At 32.1% G+C, this 19926-nt stretch overlaps 1 protein-coding gene across 1 annotated transcript; it reads right to left on the bottom strand.

Moving 5' to 3' along the window:
* Positions 1-9610: 9610 nt before the first annotated feature.
* LOC133781991 (metacaspase-1-like) lies at positions 9611-14931 on the bottom strand. Its single transcript, XM_062221117.1, has 5 exons — positions 13941-14931; positions 11517-11847; positions 10765-10876; positions 10308-10502; positions 9611-9975 (listed from the first exon to the last, which is right to left on the bottom strand). Exons 1-5 carry the CDS (start codon positions 14401-14403, stop codon positions 9916-9918), a joined length of 1161 nt encoding a protein of 386 aa, XP_062077101.1. The 5' UTR covers positions 14404-14931; the 3' UTR covers positions 9611-9915.
* Between the last annotated feature and the right edge of the window lie 4995 nt (positions 14932-19926).

The raw sequence follows: 19926 nt of genomic DNA, 5'->3' as shown, positions 1-19926 counted from the left end.
AAAGTAGTAACTTTTCAATATGCTGAATCCTTAAGACTACTTGAATACTTTAAGAACATTTTGTTGTTGATGATAATGTTGAATGTTTTAAACTAATTTGTGGATTTTTAATATAATGTTGAATGTTTTTACTATTTGTTATTTGAAAATCAAGTTCATTTTATGATGCTAGTATATATTAGAAAGCTAATTTTAATTATATAAAATTAAAATATAATAGAATAAATTAGTATTATATAAATGAATATATAATGAGAATTTAAACTTATCTAAATATTAAAATAATACGAAAAATGTGTTATAATATCTATTACAATAACACTTTTTATAAGTAAAGAATTTTGTTATGCAAATTTCATTATATAACACAAATAATGTGTTATACTAAAGTGTAGTATAACACAAATTTATAAGTATTGAAATGTGTTATATAATCGACTATAAATAATATAATTAAACACTTATCAATTTATTAAAATAACACAGAAAGTGTGTTATTGTTAACAGTATAATAACACATTTGTATAACAATGATAAAGTGTTATGTAAAGTACACTGACCTACGATAACATAGTCGGTCTTAACACATCAAAAAGTGTTATGGTATGTTTTGATAACACATTTTTGGTGTTATTAAAATCATTTTTTCTTGTAGTGTAACTTAAATAGAAAATATTCAAATTTAAAAAATAAATCCGTAACCAATTTATAATTTATCTTTTAATTAATTAATTATCTCATTAATGAAAATATCAAAAATTTTAATTTTGAATTTTCCATTAATTAATTAATTGAATAAATAAAAGTGAAAAATCTATCCCTGAAACATATATGGCTCACGCTACACATAGTCTAAGGACTGCGTGTGTCGTGCAACACCCTATAAGTTAGAGATATTTGATTTTTCCACAATTATTTAATTATTTATTCAAACTACATTGTTAGATAAAATCCAACAACTTGATAATTAATTCAAATTTGAATTTATTATCTTTTTAACTAATTATCAAATATAATTAATTATTTGAATAAATATCAATCTTTTAAATTTAAATCCAATTTGAACTTATCAGATTATTATCTCTCACTCAAATAAGGATATTTAATTAATTCTACCAATTAATTAAAAACAATTTTAATTAATACTAATTTTGAAAATTAAATATTAATTTTATTATAATTTTGAAAATTATAATAATTTAATTATTTATATAATTTCGAAAAAAGACATAATAATTAAATGTTAATTAATTTTGTTAATTACAACTAATTTGTAATTAATTAATTAATCACTATTATCACATAATTGCATATTTGGCCCGAAGAACAAATTTCTTCTTAAATATGTCTTGTCACCATTTTACCATTTATATCAACTCTTGCCTTGAATAGTGTTGATAAAGTCGCTGTGGGGACCTATGGACCTATAATTACAAGCTCCAATAAGTTTGAGATTATTAATTAAACTCTTTAATTAAATAATCTTAATTTATTAATCTCATGATTACTCTACTATAAATATGAGACTGCACTCTTGTAATTATAGATATTTCATTTACTGAGTACTTTATAATAATAAAGTGTCTATTGATATAATCATTACATATTAATTAACCTTCTAATAATGGTTCATAATTAACCGGGAATAAAATTACCATTTTACCCTTTTAATTATAAATTGTTTCCTTAAGTACCATTGACTTTACTAGTGAAGGTTAATTCATAACTAAATTATGAATTTGAGCTCAATAACCTTTCAATCCCAAAAGTCAACCCTTAAGAGAACCATGATTCAATCTCTTACGAGAAGGTATAGATTCCATATCTGTATACTATCTCCCGAGTCATTTACATTAATGAGTTCCCAAAAAAAAAACTTTCTAGCCTGATCATTCTGACAGACCCTAACGAGTGAATAAAATAACTCATATAACATAAACAGGATTCATAGTAACTTTAGGATTAAGATCTATTTGTATATGATCATCAGTTGATATATTTAATTAATATATTTAACTAAGTATTAATAAACATATCTGGTTCAGTTCTATATATTCTCTAATATATAAAGTACATCCACTAAAGTGTCCTACTACACTAGTAATCCGGATCTAGATCACATGTATTCATAATACTAGTGGAACGTACTTGCAGTAATTAATCTAAATATTCCATAACTTTATTTTACTGCGAACTATTCAAGTTCATTTATCTCAAATACAACCCCCCTGTACCAATACGTGGTTGACATCACATATATGAACTTAAGAATTTTTCTGATATTTTCTTAATATTATCACATAATAATATAGTCCATAAAATATATGTATAACAAATTCAATTTATTTATTTATTTCTTTCTTAAAATCATGTCTACTACATATGCTTTCAAGGCACAATTCCCAACAGAAATATCCAATCCTTTTGACCGAAATTTTTAACCCTAGACCATTAATCACATTTAGATGCACATTTATGGCCTAACAACTCGTTTAGCGAGTTAAGCACTATTTAAAATACATACTTTAATGGTCTCGGCTAACTAGGGCATTACAATAATCATAATCATGCACATTCTTAGAGGCCCAAGCTCTGATCAAATCTATATTCAACATTCAGGCCAAGCCGTAATCACATACATCACGTATTGGGTGCAGTTTTCTTACCTTTGGTCCAAGCATAGGTTACGAATGAATGACCCTTGAGCACGATCTTGGTTTCGAGCCCCTAGCGATAACCTAGTCACAACCATAATATAGAATCCCATCAATAACGAGTAAATAAAGGCTTCCAGACTGAGTCGTAGCCTCCAGGACGTTGAATCCTAAACCAGGAAGTAGAATCAATCCTGAGCCCTTAGGTTTGAGTTCCCGCACTCAAAACCTCCCCGATGCCAAAAATCCTTTAACCGCAGCGGCCTCAAGCATTTGAGTCACGGCCCGCTCAAGTCAAGGCAGAAGGCTCATCCCTGACTACACCCTCATTGCAACGCGCCATAACAGGTGCCGTGGCTCAAAAGGCCCAAAGGCACCAGCTTCTCCCTGCGCCTAAGAGAGCTGCGACGCCCCAAGAATAGGGCCGCGGCTCAACCTGCAAACTGTATTTTGTCTTAATTTTTCTCAAGCCAAATCCTTCCAAAAACCTATCCAAACATAGCCAAATCCCAAAAACAAAGTTCCCAATCAACTCAGCAGCCCAAAACCATTAAAACCCAAGTTACAAACGAATAAAAACTCATCAAAACCATAAAATCCAATCAAAGCTTAAGAACTCAAAACCTCGAACTTAAAGCTTAGAGTACCTCTGATTATGTTGTTTCCCAGCTAAATCCTTTGGCTGTCAAGCTTCTAATCTTCTGTAGAATCGTTATGACTCTAACCTTGCTTGGATCTAAGCCCTAAAACTCGAGTTTCCTTCAAAATCGAAAATGCTAACGAGATGAAATGAGAGAACCAGAGAGTTTTATAGTTATGAGAGGTTACTTCGAGTTCAAGTAACCTTAAGCAAATCTCAAGGCTCAGGGTACCAAAAAAATGTCCCCGATGGCAAAATGGTCAAAAATCCTCAGAATTCCATCTTGATCTCACTAACTCCAAATATATCCTTAAATATTCATTCTCATTACCCAATATCCCGGTAATGTCCTAAATACCCAAAATAGCCCTTGACTCACCCTGAGTCAAGTATTCGTCCCGTCGTGACTCTCCCACTAGCTTGCTCCCTAGGATCGCCTCGTGCAAAGTAACCCAAATATATCCACATAATGATGTGCTCTCACACATATATCACATATATGCCAAATATACCCATAACGGGTCAAATTACAAAAATTTCCCTTTTAATGAGAAACTGGCCCACATGCATATTTAATACACCTGAACATTCATATCAAGTCTTATTATAATATAACTCACATAATCATATAATGATACACACACAAATATATATATATCACACAAATACATAATTTTTCATAATTTGACATCCTGACCCGCTAATCAAGGCCCTAAGCCTTATTAGGTAATTTGGGACGTTATAGCCACTGTCTGGTCTGCTCTTCAGACTTATTACTCATCTTCTTCAAATGCTCGAATAATGTAGCTGGGGCTTCAACTTAAAACCATAAAGAAAGGGGGTATGTCTATGATGGATTACACGCTCAAAGTGAAGAATCTCTCTTATCAACTTGCCGCAATCTCCAAAAAGGTCTCTAACCATGATTAGGTGCTGTATCTTCTTGTTGGTCTTGGCGCTGATTACAACTCTTTCACTATTTCTGTACAATCAAAATCTAAGGCTTTTTCCTTTGGTCAAGTGTCAACTCTTCATCTTGCTCATGAATCATGAATGGAGCAACAACTTTTAGTGGAAGACTTGACTCCCATTGTTGCTAATATGGCCCAACGACAATACACCTATCCAAGAAATTCTCATTCCAGTCGTCCCCTTTCAATCATGGATCTCACTACTCCAATCAAGGTCGCGACTATCTCAATACTCGATCCACTCAAGCTACTGGAACCCGCACAGTGTGCCAACTCTGCCTTCACCCTGGCCATAATGCCTATCACTACTACAGAGGATTTGACCCCAATCTACCTGCCCCTTCACAACCATCTTCCCAGACATCACCATCTCCTATAACAACCATGGTTGCCACCCCAAGTATTGTCACAAAAGAATCTTGGCTTCTTAACACAAGGGCTTCTCATCATCTCTTCCCATCGATCACCAATCTTGAAAATCCTTCCCCTTACACTGGCTTTGAAAATGTCACAGTGGGTAATGGTACATCTATCTCTATCAAATCTACTGGAAATTCCACTATTCCTACTTCTAAGTCTTCTTTCCATTTAAATAATGTCTTTAATGTTCCTCATATTGCTACTAACCTCTTGTTTGTTTCCAAATTTTTTCATGACAACAATGTCTCTGTTGAATTCTACTCCGATGCCTATCATATAAAGGATCTTCACTCAAAGAAGCTTCTTCATCAAGGAGCTCTTGATCATAGCCTGTACATAATACAAGCTGCCACCTCTTTACAAAACAACAAGTCTAGGATCTCGACCTATCACACTACTGTTCTTCCGCCCACTTCTGCTTTTTCGTTTAATGTTCAGTTCCACAATATAACTCAGATCCCAGCTGCCATTTGGCATCCCCGGCTTGGTCATGTTCATCATGATATTGTAAATCATGTTCTTCATCAATGTAACAAAACAAGTTCTTACAATAATGATCACATTTGTTCTACATGTCAATATGCTAAAAGTCATAGGTTTACTTTTTATCTATCTAATTCTCATGCCACACAACCATTGGAACTCATTCACACTATTTGGGGATTATCCCCAATTCCATCTACAGATGGATCACGCTATTTTTTACTGTGTGTTGATAAATTTTACAAGTTTGCCTGGCTCTATGCTCTCACCACCAAAGATCAAGCCTTGCCCATGTTTCAATAGTTTAAACTCTTAGTAGAAAACCAATTCTATTATTCAATAAAACAACTTCAATCTGATAATGGTGGTGAGTTCAAGTCATTTATTCCTTTCCTACCATTGTGTGGTATTCATCATAAGTTCTCTTGCCCCTATACTTCGGTTCAAAATGGTCGAGTAGAACACAAGCATCAGCATGTTGTGGAAACATGCCTCTCATTGTTAGGTCATGCTTATCTTCCTATGCAATATTTGCTCTTTGCTTTTTGTGCAACTGTATACACAATAAATCGACTTCCCACCAAAGTTCTCAATCTAAAGTCTCCCTATGAAGTGCTTTATCATAAGTCTCCTCATTACTCTTTGCTTCGTTCCTTTGGTTGTCTTTGCTTTCCGTGTCTTCGTCCCTACAACAAAAACAAGCTTGAATATAGGTCCAAGTCTTGCATCTTTTTAGGATATATCACTTCCCACAAAGGCTCTCTCTGTCTAGATCCCATAGCCCATAGAATTTATACAACTCATCATGTAGATTTTGATGAATTCTCTTTTCCAAAACTCACCCTTACACAACTACTTCCCTCCCCTACTACACCTACTTATATTACTCCAGCCATTTTACCATTGTCCTTCCCTCAGTCTCATCTTGCTACCACTTTAAATACATATCCTTTAACCCCTCCAACATCAACCTTCCCTCCCCCTTCCCTTTCTCATGGTCCTAACCCACTACCTTCCCTCACCACGACTACCCTTGCCTCAACCATACCCTTACCTCTCCCATCTACTATGTTGCCCGATCCCACTACCTCTGACCAACAAGTTACTACTAATATCTCTTCTTATGTACAGGACACTACTATTGGAAACACTCATCATATGGTGACAAGAGACAAAAGTGGCATTGGCAAGCCCAAAGCATACACGGCCAGCAAAGCTTAAAGTTCCCATTTGCCCCTAGCTCATACAAAAAAGCTATCACTTGTGCTATTTGGAAATCTGCCATGGAACTTGAGCTCACAACCCTTGCCAAGAATAACACATGGACTCTTGTCCCAAGGCCTCCCAATGAAAATATTATTGATTGTAAGTGGCTATTCAATCTTAAATGCAACTCGGATGGATCAATAGAGCGTCACAAAGCTCGCCTTGTGGCTCGGGGGTCTACACAAATAGCAAGTGTTGACTACTTTGACACGTTTTCACCTGTGGTAAAGCCAACAACAATCTGTGTCATCCTTGCTTTAGTCTTGTCAAAACATTGGCCTCTTCGGAAACTAGATGTGCACAAGGCTTTCCTCAACGAGGATCTCACAGAGCCAGTGTTTATGTTGCACCCTCCTGGATTTGTTGACCCCAGTCATCCCACTCATGTTTGTCGCTTACATAAAGCTTTTTATGGACTCAAGCAAGCTTCTAGAGATTGGTTTTCCAAACTCCGTTTGGCATTGAAATCACGGGGATTCATCTGTTCCAGGTCTAATCCATCCTTGTTTATACTCTAGAAGGATCATTTGAGCATTCTTATCTACGTGGATGACATTGTCATCATCGACAATGATTCCAAAAAAATAGAAGATGTTGTGCATGGCCTGCATCATCAGTTTTCTATTCGAGACCTTGGTCAGCTTGCCTACTTTCTAGGAGTTGAGGTCACATATTTTCCTGGACACATTCACTTCTGTCAGCACAAGTACATTCCTGATCTCTAATTGCTCATTGATATGCTTGAATCTATGCCAACCCCAACTCCAGGATCTGTCAGCAAACAATTGTCTCAATATGATGGAACACCACTTGATGACGTGACTGTATATCGTTAGGTTGTTGGATCTTTGCAATATGTGACAATAACACGTCCTGATATAACAATGATGCATGCTCCAACCTCCTCTCATTGGCTTGCTGTCAAGCGGATTCCGAGAAACCTTCGAGGCACACAACACCATGGCATAACTCTTTCTGCATCATCTAGCTTTCATCTTGCTGCCTTTGCTGATGCAGATTGGGCTTCCTCACCTGATAACAGACGCAACAACGGTCGCTATTGTGTTTTCTTTGGTGGCATCATTGTGTCGTGGTCTTCTAGCAAACAAAGAATTATGTCTCGTAGCAGTACAGAGGCCAAATAACATGCTCTTGCCAATGCTGCTACAGAGCTCACCTAGTACAAGTATCTTTTCTCTGAGTTGCATCTGCACATTGCCTCGACTCCAATCTTCTCGTGTGATAACATCTCTGCCACTCATCTTGCCTCAAACCCAATCTTTCATGCTCGCACAAAGCATATTGAGATTGGCTTCCATTTTCTTTGAGACATAGTTACACGCAAAGAACTTTCAGTTCAGTTTGTGCCATCAGAGCATCAAGTTATTGATATTCTCACCAAGCATTTACTTGCAACTCGATTTAATGCCCTTTGTTCCAAATTGACAGTTCTTCCTAGCCCTATCAATTTAAGGGGGCATGTTAGAGAAAGTTAGTTTAGGTTGTTATTAATGCTGTTATGTTAGTTATTTTTCTATTTAACCTAGAGCAACTTCTCTAAGCTGTATTCTTTCTCTGTATAATAAATGTTTCTTCTCTCAACTCTAGACATTCATAGATCTAGAGACTTTGTTTTTACTCTCTCTCTCTAGATTTACACCTTTGATACCTTGGACCGCCAGACACTACTTTTGGAGCATCAGTCATTGCCCAAAACACCTCCTATATACTACCTCTGCCTTAAGAAATGAAATTTTAAATACGACCATATAGGATTATAAAACCTAAGATTTGTGACGAGTTCAAGAGATCCCATATTTTTTATGAAGCCTTTCATAAATAATATTCATACTTAAATCTTTATGATTGATTTAAATATATATATATATATCAAGAAAAAATTTACACTTGAGAGAGGGAGTAACAATGGTTAGGGCTACATGACTTGTAAATTGATTAGAAAATAATCGGATAATTAATTAATTAAAAGATAAATTTGATTGGGTGAAATCAAAACCCCTAGATTTTCTTACATAGATAACTTTTGTTACACCCAGATTTCGAGACCTGAGGTTGTGACCTTGAAAGCTGGATTCGTCAGGTGTGAGCTCGCGATAGCTAAAATACATATCCGTAATCTAGACACCAAACCCTCGAAGCAGGTGACAACCTCAAAGATAGGTAGTCTCGAAGTCCTTATAAGCTCGAAAGACGGAACATCGGAGTATATCCATTGTCGGGTAGCCTCGGATCAAGTGGCCCGAGCTTGGCATGGATGTGAGCCTGAAATAAGGCGGCCTCGGTGGTATTTACCCACTCCGAGCTGGTCTTGGGGAAAGAAATACAACTCGTAATTTACTCAGAGACCTAGACTGGCGTGATGCTGATTGCTGACCTTGAACGGCTTAGTGAGTCACCTGAGGAGACGCAGTCCATGCATTCAAGAGATTTATTGTTGTAACTTCCCTACAATAAATGGATATTAACTAGTCGGTTATACGCCCCCTGGTCTTCAGGGGACGTTTCCTTGTATATAGGAGTTACAAACTTTAAAGTAATTAAATTTATTAATTTACAGAATAACTTCCCGAAACGTGTGGGATTAGATTCTGAGATCTCCTCTATAAATAGAGATCTCATGTACCTTTGTAAATGACCGAAATTTTGTGATCTTGAGAGAATCTCTAGAGAATTCATCCCTGAAGAATTTTCAGAAATTTCCTAAGTCCTAATAAAAAAGACTAGTGGACTAGGCAGAGTTAACTGCTGAACCACGTAAAAAACTCTCATTGTTTTACTGTATTATTCTTCTTTGTCATAGTTTTTACTGTTTACGTGCTCTACATTTTAAGTTGACGAAAAACTGCGTCAACACCTTTTTTTATAGTTTGTCCATTTGTTTAGTTTTAACTTGTATAGGTTTGAAGCTTTTTTTAATTTTCTTTGTCCAAATAAAATTGGACTAATTTTATCAAGACAGTTCTTTGTCGAAATTAATTTTTCAATTTCTATGATTTCGACTTTATCTGTACTGTACGTTCATATAAATACTAAAATTTGATACCGCACAAACGCTTACAAACCGAGCTTGTTGATAATATATATATATATATATATATATAATACTATTATTTCAATTATATGAATATATACGTACATAAAGAAAGAAACCAAAATACCACAAACGTAGTACAAATATTATTATTATTTCAATTATAAGTACACATCAGAGTTACATAAACCAAAATGTGTATAAACACAATATTTAAGTAGACGAAACTCAAAGTACATACCATTTTGTACTGTTATTTTCTCAATATAATACCTTATTGGATCTTTCTTGCAAGTCCCACTTAGGAGATTGGTACAAAAACTATAGTAAAAAAAAAAAAAAACAGTATTATAATAGTGTTAATTATACTTATACCTTAGAGTACTATATGCCTTCACGCCTTTTGTAGAAATCCACCACACTCATCCATTAAAGGGAAAATGTTGTTTTGTAAATGTCAAACCTTTGTGAAGATGATAGCAAAGGCTTCTGCAATATAAATTATAGACTCTGTTTCAACTTCTTACATATATATATAAATATAGAAATATAAATAAATTATTTACACAGAGCAATTTATTAGATAATATTAAATACCAAACCCTGATAACAATAAACTTAGTAGTATTGCTTCTAATATATTGTGATATCTGTAATTAAAATTTGAGTCCAACCATATTTAATTTGTGCGCCTTAAGCTTCTAATGTATCGATCAGTAGTTATTTGATTGAGCAATGGAGTATATAGTAAAAAAAAAAATTAATTACAAGTGAAATACCTAATTAATCAACTAATCATAATAATAAAAAATATAACAAACCTGATTAATTTTATTGCCGAATAGTCTTGCTATTCGTCTGGAATTGAAGCATTTAACTTGGTCAGCTGCACTTCGCTCGAAGACATCAGACAAAGAACCCAATAGTTCCCCATATGTTATGTTCTTATGACTTTTCTTAAGTATATCAATCAACACGAATGTTGTTGCACCATTCATCGTCTTCCCTGTGAAAGCCTGCAAATATTATAAGTACATAATTCTTACACACTCATGATCAATAAAAGGAAATTAATAATTTTTTTTATTAGAGTATAGTATCCAACATGGAATGAAACGTAAGAATACGACTCATTAATAAAAATGCAAGTAATTTCAGTAATAATCAATTGATTTTTCAATGTAACCCTATGATTCTTATTATGATATCATAAGCCATATTTCTAGTTCAATATTCTTATCAACAACTGATATTGACGATAAATTAAGAATCCCTTACAGTAGTATCAGCAGCCAATTGATGATCTTCACAGGCACTAAGGCAAACAGCCCATCCACCACTTGTACATTTCAATGCTCCTGATGGAGGACTGTGATCATCCCATCTCCTTCTACACGTCATCATTCACAATAAGTTAAGTCTTAAAAAGTTACAATATATATTAATACTTAAAAAAAATCGTTATTGACAAGTTTTCACTCACAATATGAATGTTTTGTCATTAAATATCACTTTATACTAAAAAAATATTATTTTTTATTGAAAAGATATATTTAGGCCCTAATATAATTTTAGTCACAATCTTATAGTATATATTAATAAAATACGTTGCGGCTAATATCATATTTAGCTATAACAAATTGTCATTTTTTATGATAGAATATTAGCGGCAAAAATAAATAAGTTTTTTCAATTGTTATAATTTAATACTTGATCAAATCGATCTTTTTTATGACACTAATAACTCCTTAATTAAAATTTTGGTACAAAAATTAACCATCCGTAAAATATTCACATGTCACTTTTTTATTAGTCTAAATAAGAATCATTGCACCAAAATAAGAGATTTATGTATTTTTATTCTTTTAAAAAATTAGTAATAAAGTGTAACAATAAAAACCTTCTTTTTTGTGGCTAATACTTTTACCACATACTTTTTTTTACAGCTATAGTGATAGAATAAAAGTAAGATATATTTTTTTATAGCGATCAACAAATAATAAAGCAATATATATATAATTAAGACTTACTGTTTTATATCATAGACATATTGTAGATCGAGAATAGTTCCACTATGACAAGCATCAACAATGGCATGGAGCTTGACATCAGTGGGGAGAGGCCTAACAATCATGGTGTTGATATCATTGTCGAAGATCATGCCTTCCTCCATAAAATCAACTGGGCAAATAGTCTCATCGAACCCATCAATTTCGTCGTCTTTGAAATCTGGCTGTCGTAAACCATGTCCTGAGAAGTAGAACACTAACGAGTCTCCGCGCTGGCACTCCTTAACCAACCATTTTAACCAGTATTCGATGTTCTTCTTCGTTGGCTGATATTCTTTTTCTTTCTCCGATTCTGCATTTATATATATGCATGTAAATATCCATGGTTTGATTAATATGCTTAATATATAATAATTTTTTAGATATGTTAATAGTTATTCAAGTTTTCTGTCCCATTTTGCATGTTTTTTTTTTTATATGGAAAACTTTCTTATGTTAGTTGCCAAGAGAATCTGGGCCGGCTTAACATTTTCTAAGCCTTAGCTATATTAATATTTTGAGGCCTTGGAGGAAAAAAAAATTGAGATCTTTTTTCTTATACATAAATTAAAAATTAGAGGTCTTAGATTTTTGTCTAATTTATTAAGTGAATGAGCCCGCCCCAGAATCTAATAAGAATGCATATGCTTTGAACTTTTATTTTCTTTATCAAATAAGAATATCTAGCAATAAAACTATACTATATATCCATCTAATTATAAATTTTAATAATAGCCACTATATATATCTAATCATAGAAAACTATATTTTTTCTGATAAAATATATTAAAAAATATACGATTGTATAAGATTATTCTAGTAATGACTAATTTACTTTTAGTCTAACAATGTATATATTCTGACTCAAAATATAGACCTTTAGGTAGTGATAGGAGCATTGATTCTTAAACAACAATTTCTATTAATACATAAAATATATATTTTATATTTTATATGGGGACATAACAATTTGATACCTATCTGTTTGGTTGAAATACAGACTTGGTATCTTATTTTTTTCAATAATTCTCATTTGATACCTTATAACTTAAAATCGTATATATTACGTATCCTAAACTCAAATTTGAACAGTAAAATTTTATCAATATGATCAAACTGTCATCAATTATATAAAATTAAATTTGAGTTTGAAACTCATATAATTAATAACAGCAATGTCATATTGATAAAATTTAAGTACAAAGTACCAAATATGTACGATTTTAAATTTCTGGACACTAAATAAACATTATTGAAAATATAATATACCTAGTATGCATTTCGATAAAAGAGATGGTACTATATCTAGCCATTTCAAATAAACTATTAATTTTAATAGTAGTCCATTACATCTTTAACAAAAAGTAACTAATAAATAGACCACTGCTTTTTCTATAGGTTACGAATACTTTATAACAGTTAAACAAAATTCGTGCCTAGCGTATTAGAAAAACATGATAACATAAATTGTAAGTAATAAATCAACTAATAATTTTATCCTAATTACCATTAACCAAAAGAATAAAAAGTAGACAACTATGTGATAAAAAAGTGTGGAGAATATATAAAGTATGTATAAATGGAGAACGAATATCGAAAAAGTTTTCGGCTTTTTGCTTAATATTTATCAATTGCTCAAAAAGAATCTATATATATATTCATTTATCGTACTATGTTATCCTATATCGAGATTATAATTGGTTCCTATTCTAAAATATTTGAAAAAAAATTTGTATATATACTAAACCACCAAAAAAGAAATGGTTACATTTACTTATTTACTTGAAAGTAAGATAAGAGCTATACTAAATATTTTGTTAAAGTCGGAATCTTTTTATATAGATCAGATGCGCCTATTAAACATCCTTGAGGGATAAGCTAAGCTACCTTAAAGTACCATTCAAAAGCTATATTCTCAACTTACCCAAATTATACAGTTCAAGTTTCTGTCAGAATTTTAACAATTGCTATATGGAGCACACGACATAATGCGAATATGTGATTTTAGACTTTATAATAATATTATATAATATTGAGTACCTTAAGGACGTTTCATTACTCAAATCAACAATATCTTCAAATTAATTAGTACCATTCATTTGATAATTATTTGTAAGAAATTTCTCTACACAATCCCTACTTTGTTACTGATAAAATTTATGAGACTCTATCTACAAATTAATTGGTAATTAGTAGAGTTGCACATATTCTTATTAATAGTTTAGCATTTTTACACTTATTTTATGTGTGACACCATAATCTAATAAATACACATATAATTATTTTACAAATAATTATAGAAAAAAATTATTTAAATTATTATAAGATGAAATTAAAACTCTATATTCACCAATTATTTATACACATTTTCATAAAACTCTACACAATAATGATAAGATGACGTACCTGTGAGGACTCGAATATTTTGAGGATGATAATGGTACTGATTAATCAACAAGTCTCTCATGTCCTTAACATCATTGACAGTTCCTTTGAGCATGAATTTGCGCTTATGACTGTACGTAACGCCGCACAGAAGCGCCCTCTTATTCGGCCTAACACTTCTATCGAACGACGATGGCTTAGTATTGAGAGACTGATCATACCGCAACCCGTTCATTTGCGGTTCCCTTCTAAACAATGAGCACATTTCTGTCAATAGTTCCCTGAAAAAACTCGACTGTCCCTCCTCACACTCACTATGCGCAGGTTGTTTTGAATCGGAACAAGATGATGATGGTGGTGGTGGGAACTCGTAACGTATCGGTACCGTCGTAGGCGGTGGCGGCCGGGGACCTGCGCTGCCCGCGTTATTGCTATATTTGTTGCTTGTTGAGCTTGTTGTTGTTGTTGTTGTCCTTGTATCCATCTGATCGAGCTTAGTGCAATTTATATGCCAAAGGAAAGGTAGTAGAAGTAGTCCAGGCCCCCAAAAGATGATGATGGTATAAAGCAATGGTAGGTGTTATGGGCAAAAGGAGATGATGATTTGTAATATATTTAATGCATGGACGATCAAGAGAAGAGAATAGAGAAGATGCATGGATTTGAAACCAACGGCAAGGAGAAGAGTTGACTATGTTATATGATATTTGTGTGTAGGAGAAAGGAGCTATAGCCGAAATCGGCAGCCTTTTTCACCTTTTGTTTATATGCATGAACTAAAAGTAGAGTAATATATATTATTTCAAGAAAGATCGATAGGGTATATAGGGTTGGAATTAACACAATGAAAAACCCTCGATCGGCCGTGTTTTGTATAGTGTGTTGTATGATGTATTGGACAGCTAAGAATTTTTTTTTTTTGAGCTGTTTTTCTTTATTTTTGGGGGGTTTTAAACTAGAGTAAGGGAATAGTTCTAAATTATCATGTAAGGCTGCTTTTAACTAGCTATAAGACTTGTAAAGCTTTTTTTTCTTCTTATTTAGTTTGTCAAAGTTTGTAGTAAGTTCTTGTGTCATCTTGTGTTAGACTTCACATTATATATGTGATTGATTGTCAGTAAGAGATAGGCCTATGTAATTTTCCAATTTAATGAAATTAATTCAATTCTTTTTTTTTTTTTTTGTGTATAATACGTTCTTAGAAATCTTATCATTGATATTTGTCGCCCTGTCGGTGACTGTGCTTTCATTACTGGTCCAAAACCAAGATGTAATAAGTAGGATGGTTTATGGCATCTCTTCTCAATTTTTAATAAAGTTTTAACTTTTACTCACAAAATAAAAGCAGTGAACATTTTATGACTAAAAAAAGTATTATTATAAATATGTCATTGTAAAAAAGTTCTTTGCTAAATTTTTTAAATAAAACAATATAATTTTTTGTCACAACAAAATTTATTATTTTCTATAAACAATTTGTAACTAAATTATATATTAGACCATCTCCAAGGTGTATATTTTACTAAAAAAAAAAAAGCAATTGTTATATTTTGGCCTAATTTTTACAATTATGTTCTAATACATAAGGTACAAATTAACTCAAAAAGTCAACAAAATTATTTAAGTTTTATTAATTAAAAATAAATAAATAATAAAAAAAAACTTTCAATTAATATATATAAAAGACACATTAATTAGTGGCTAGAATGTAATAAAAAAGTAACATTTATTATATGACAAATTTGACACATCTTTTGCAACACCTTTGTAGCTATATTTATTTTAAGATGTGCTAAAATATAACAATTCACCACTTTTATAATGGAGATGCTATATTAGTGACTAATTTTTAATAAATGCTTTTTTATTTATTACAAATAATATTTTATTGTGATTGAAAGTAATATTTAATCATTAAAAATTTATGTCGTTTTTATAGTATTTTGTATCATTAAATGTTAGCTAAATACTATGCATCCCGTGTTTTAAATTTTTTATTACTAAATCGAATCAGAAATAAAATTTAAGCAAATTTTAGTCAAACTTTTGATTTTTTTTTAAACCCCCAAAATACTTTATAATTGAATTATAATTGAATGAGCTTTGTGCATTTAAATTAAATTTTTTATTTCTAGTTAATTTAATTTTAAATAAATAATTAATATAATTTAAATAGGGTTCGTATTTTTGGAATTTAATAAAATCTTATCAACAAATTGAGTAGAATAAAGTTAAAGTTTATCTCTAGTTTATTTTGACAATCATATAGTCTATTATAAAGGTCATGTTCGGTAATTATTTTATAAGCTTATTAAATAATTAAAAATCTGACAATAAAGTAAAAAAAAATGTTCGGTAATTCAACTTTTATTTTTCAAAAATTTTAATTAAAATTTATTAAATTTTGAAAACATAATTTTTGAGCTTTTAATTTTTTTTAATTGGGTTTCGTTTTTTTTAACCTCATGTGATGGTTCCTCTCTTTCTTTTAAAATCAAAACACGAGTTACTAAACAAATTTTCTGTTTTTTATTTTTATTAACAAAAAGTAAAAACTTTTACCAAACACATTATTATTTTTTATAAACAAAAAAAAAAGAAATTCTATTTTTGTGATTAAGAAAACCAAAAATAAAAATTTTACCGAACGCAACCAAAAAATTTAAAAACTTAGGGTTATAAATGGTATGTAGGGAAAACATATATATGAGTTTTAAAAATGTAAGCCCGTTCTTAAAAATGATATAGTGAAATCTCTATATAGAATGCTCTATATAAGAATAAATTTGATTTATTATAAAAAAATTTGATCTCAATTTGGACTAGTTATAAATAGTAATAGTCTCTAAATTGTAATAAGTTAATAAAAACTTTCATCAATTAAGTATCTCCTACTCACTGTGTATGAGATTTATCTACGCAAAGATGTGATAATAACTCTAAAAAGTAAATTAATGTGCCAAATAACTTTTCATAAATATTTGTCGCATAACGTTAATATTTTTAGGGTATTTGTTTATACCAATAACTCTATTTAGTTATAATAACTTTTCCATTATAATATAATTAATTTGGTCCCAAAATTATTATATTTTATAAAGGTTTTATTGTATTTATATTTTATGAATGTCTTGAAGGCATCTTTTATAAATATATTATGAGAAAAGAAGGATATTTTTTTATAAAGTTATTCTGGATTGTTTTGATGACAAACGAATTGAAACAAAAAAGTTATATTCCGCTGAATACTTTGATAATGGAATGACTTTTATAATCGGAAACGAATATATAAATATATATTATTTATATCAAGTGGGCATAATTAATCACGAAATAAATAAAATTCATAATGTGTATGTTATGCCCACTTGATTCATAATATATAAATCTATAGTATGTAGATCGATTTTAACTATATGCATGAAATGTACGTATAGTGGAATAATATAAATTAATATATTTATATCCAGTGGGCATAATTCATGAAATAATTAAAAATCATAATGTGTAGTATGTAGATCGATTTAATTATGCATGAAAGGTACGTAGTGGAATTATATATTCATTGTCTAGGGGGATATGAATTGCAATCTCCGCAAATATACGTGGGCATATTTGTTGCTTCACAAAATATATAACACGGAACGAAATTACCAGATAACTTTATTGGGTTGTGTAGCTATCTTTAAAACATTTCACGACTTTGTCCAAAATTTGCAAGCAGTCTTTAAGCCCATCATTGCTTAGATAAAACAACATAGAATTGCCTTTTTCTCTCGGTCTCCTACTTTACTAAAGAAAGGCCAAAATGCATACACCCCTCATGTTAATAAAATGCATACACCCCTCATGTTAATATATTAGGGTTTTCGCGGTGCCAATTTTATAAGTTTATTGAATTACACCGTATATGCAGTTTGAACTATTTTTCAAACTATACCAGTACCGCATAGATCTCAAAACAACACAAACTGCACCAAAAAACTACAGTGCGGTGTGGAAAATTTACACCTATTGCTAAATTATTTAATAATTAACCATTATAATAAAGTTCATAAACAATTTTAAGAGAAAAATAAAAGTTTCATTTAACATGTTGCCCTAATCAAATGTGGATTGGAACAAACGAATTGAGCCTTATTTTCAATGGGCAACATTAAGTTAAAATGTGATAAAAATGAAAAACATATAACAATGCAGTGTGGTGTGGTTTGAACCTTATTTATAAAATTCAAAACTGCAAAACAAATTGCGCTGCGTAGTTTGGGGAAAATGCAATCGACAATCACTGGGAAGGGTTCCAAACCACATATACATTGTTGTGTAGTGTTGCGCGGTGTGGGCAGTTTTGTGTGGTGTGAGCAGTTTGATGAACACCCTTAGCTGATATGTTCTATAATCTCATAGAGAATAAAATGCATACACCAAAATGAGCAAGCAGTCTATAAGCTCCGTCTTACCCTAGATAAAACAACCTAGAATTTGCCCTTTTTCGGTTTCTTACTGTATTATTTTTTCTTTTAAAAAGTATGAATTTCTTGTTCTTTTCGGTCTTTCATTCTTCGAGGCGCAAGTGGTCTATTAATCATATAGGTTTATCTCTTCCCTCTCCACAAAAGTAGGTAGTCCTTTGGAGCATAGTCCCAAAACTAAATGGACCATTCCATACACACCTCCAAGAAAGTATTTCAAATCAATGTGGGACTCTCAAGAATAAAGAGAATCAAAGTTACTTTCAATTATTTAACAATTCACTTAAAACATTCCAACAATCCCCACTTAACAATTCACTTCAAGCTTGAACTTTTAAATTTATATATTCATTGAACAATATCAACAATTTAAAAGATTGTGTATAAACAAAAGTATCTTTAAACTTGAACATATGCATAGTGAATGTTGCGATTGCTTAAATACATGGTGAAATTGGTTAGGCACGATAAGGTGCAAAAACCATAACAATTTCACAAAAGTAAACACGTGAGAGTTGACTTTCAGTATAGGCATTTATAAATTATATTTTTGGGTCCAAAATGTTTCTTTGGAGTATATGAAAGTACCAAAAAAATTTGGGAGCATTTGGGGATGTTTTGAGACAATTTTTGGAGTGTCATTATAAAGGCGTCGGCGATGCGTCGCCTCAGGCGACACTTCGCACAACCAATTTTTTATAGACCAGGCGACGCATTTCCTGGTGCCAGGCTATGCGTTGTCGTGGTCGCCTATACGTGTTCGTAAATTGATGTGTTTTGGCTCCAAAAATTCAAATTAAAAATGCTCTAATCTCATTGGTTGAGTTTAATGAGGTTCCTATACTATTTAAACGGTTCATTTGAGTTAATTGGTGGCTTGATCACTCACCTCTCTCTCCCTTTAAAAATAACTATGTCTCTCTCTCTAGCTTTTAAGATCGCTAGTTTTCTCCAAGATCTTCATCAAGAAAGCTTGATTTGTATGAAGGATCAATGCTTGTGAATTCTAATCTAATTCCATTCTATTAGCTTCAAGCAATTCAAAGGAGAAGGTTAGGAATATAGATTTTTGGTCAACAAATCTACATTTGTGTCAAGCCTTGTCATTTTTGTGTTTCACATAAAATCATAGCTTTGTGATTTTGTGTTTGAAGACTTTGAGAAATTCAAGTGATATTTACCAGCATAGTGATGTAGCGGCAAATGACGAGGAGAGATATCTCTTTATCACTACCACAGTAGACGTAGCTGCAGGATGGCATGTCGCTGAGGGACCCAGCTAGTCCCCGGAGAAGCTTTGCCGCTAGCGAATGCTATTCGGTTGCCAACTCTTCCCACGAGGAGTGGCTCCAGCTTTTCATGGTTGGGAGGCGGCATCGAGATATGCAATCTATCTTCGCGCAGATACCCCGCTAGGACTTTAAAGTCCTCATTTCCTTCGTCAATGCGAGCGTTGAAGTACTCAATTACTCACTTGTACCTCTCGAGCTTTTCCCCTTCGTAGTGCTCAGGGAAGATGACGAGGCGAGGTGTCC

The sequence above is a fragment of the Humulus lupulus genome, chromosome 6, assembly GCF_963169125.1.
Source record: "Humulus lupulus chromosome 6, drHumLupu1.1, whole genome shotgun sequence".
Taxonomy (NCBI): domain Eukaryota; kingdom Viridiplantae; phylum Streptophyta; class Magnoliopsida; order Rosales; family Cannabaceae; genus Humulus; species Humulus lupulus.
This window is presented reverse-complemented; position numbering and strand designations above follow the sequence as displayed.

Bases quoted from the DNA above. Each gene is read 5' to 3' on its own strand.
- LOC133781991 (XM_062221117.1), bottom strand. From the start codon at position 14,403: ATGGATACAAGGACAACAACAACAACAACAAGCTCAACAAGCAACAAA. The intron at 11,848-13,940 runs GTACGTCATCTT...ATATAAATGCAG, and splicing joins AAATATTCGAGTCCTCACAG to AATCGGAGAAAGAAAAAGAA. The intron at 9,976-10,307 runs GTTTGTTATATT...TTTATATTGCAG, and splicing joins TCGGCAATAAAATTAATCAG to AAGCCTTTGCTATCATCTTC.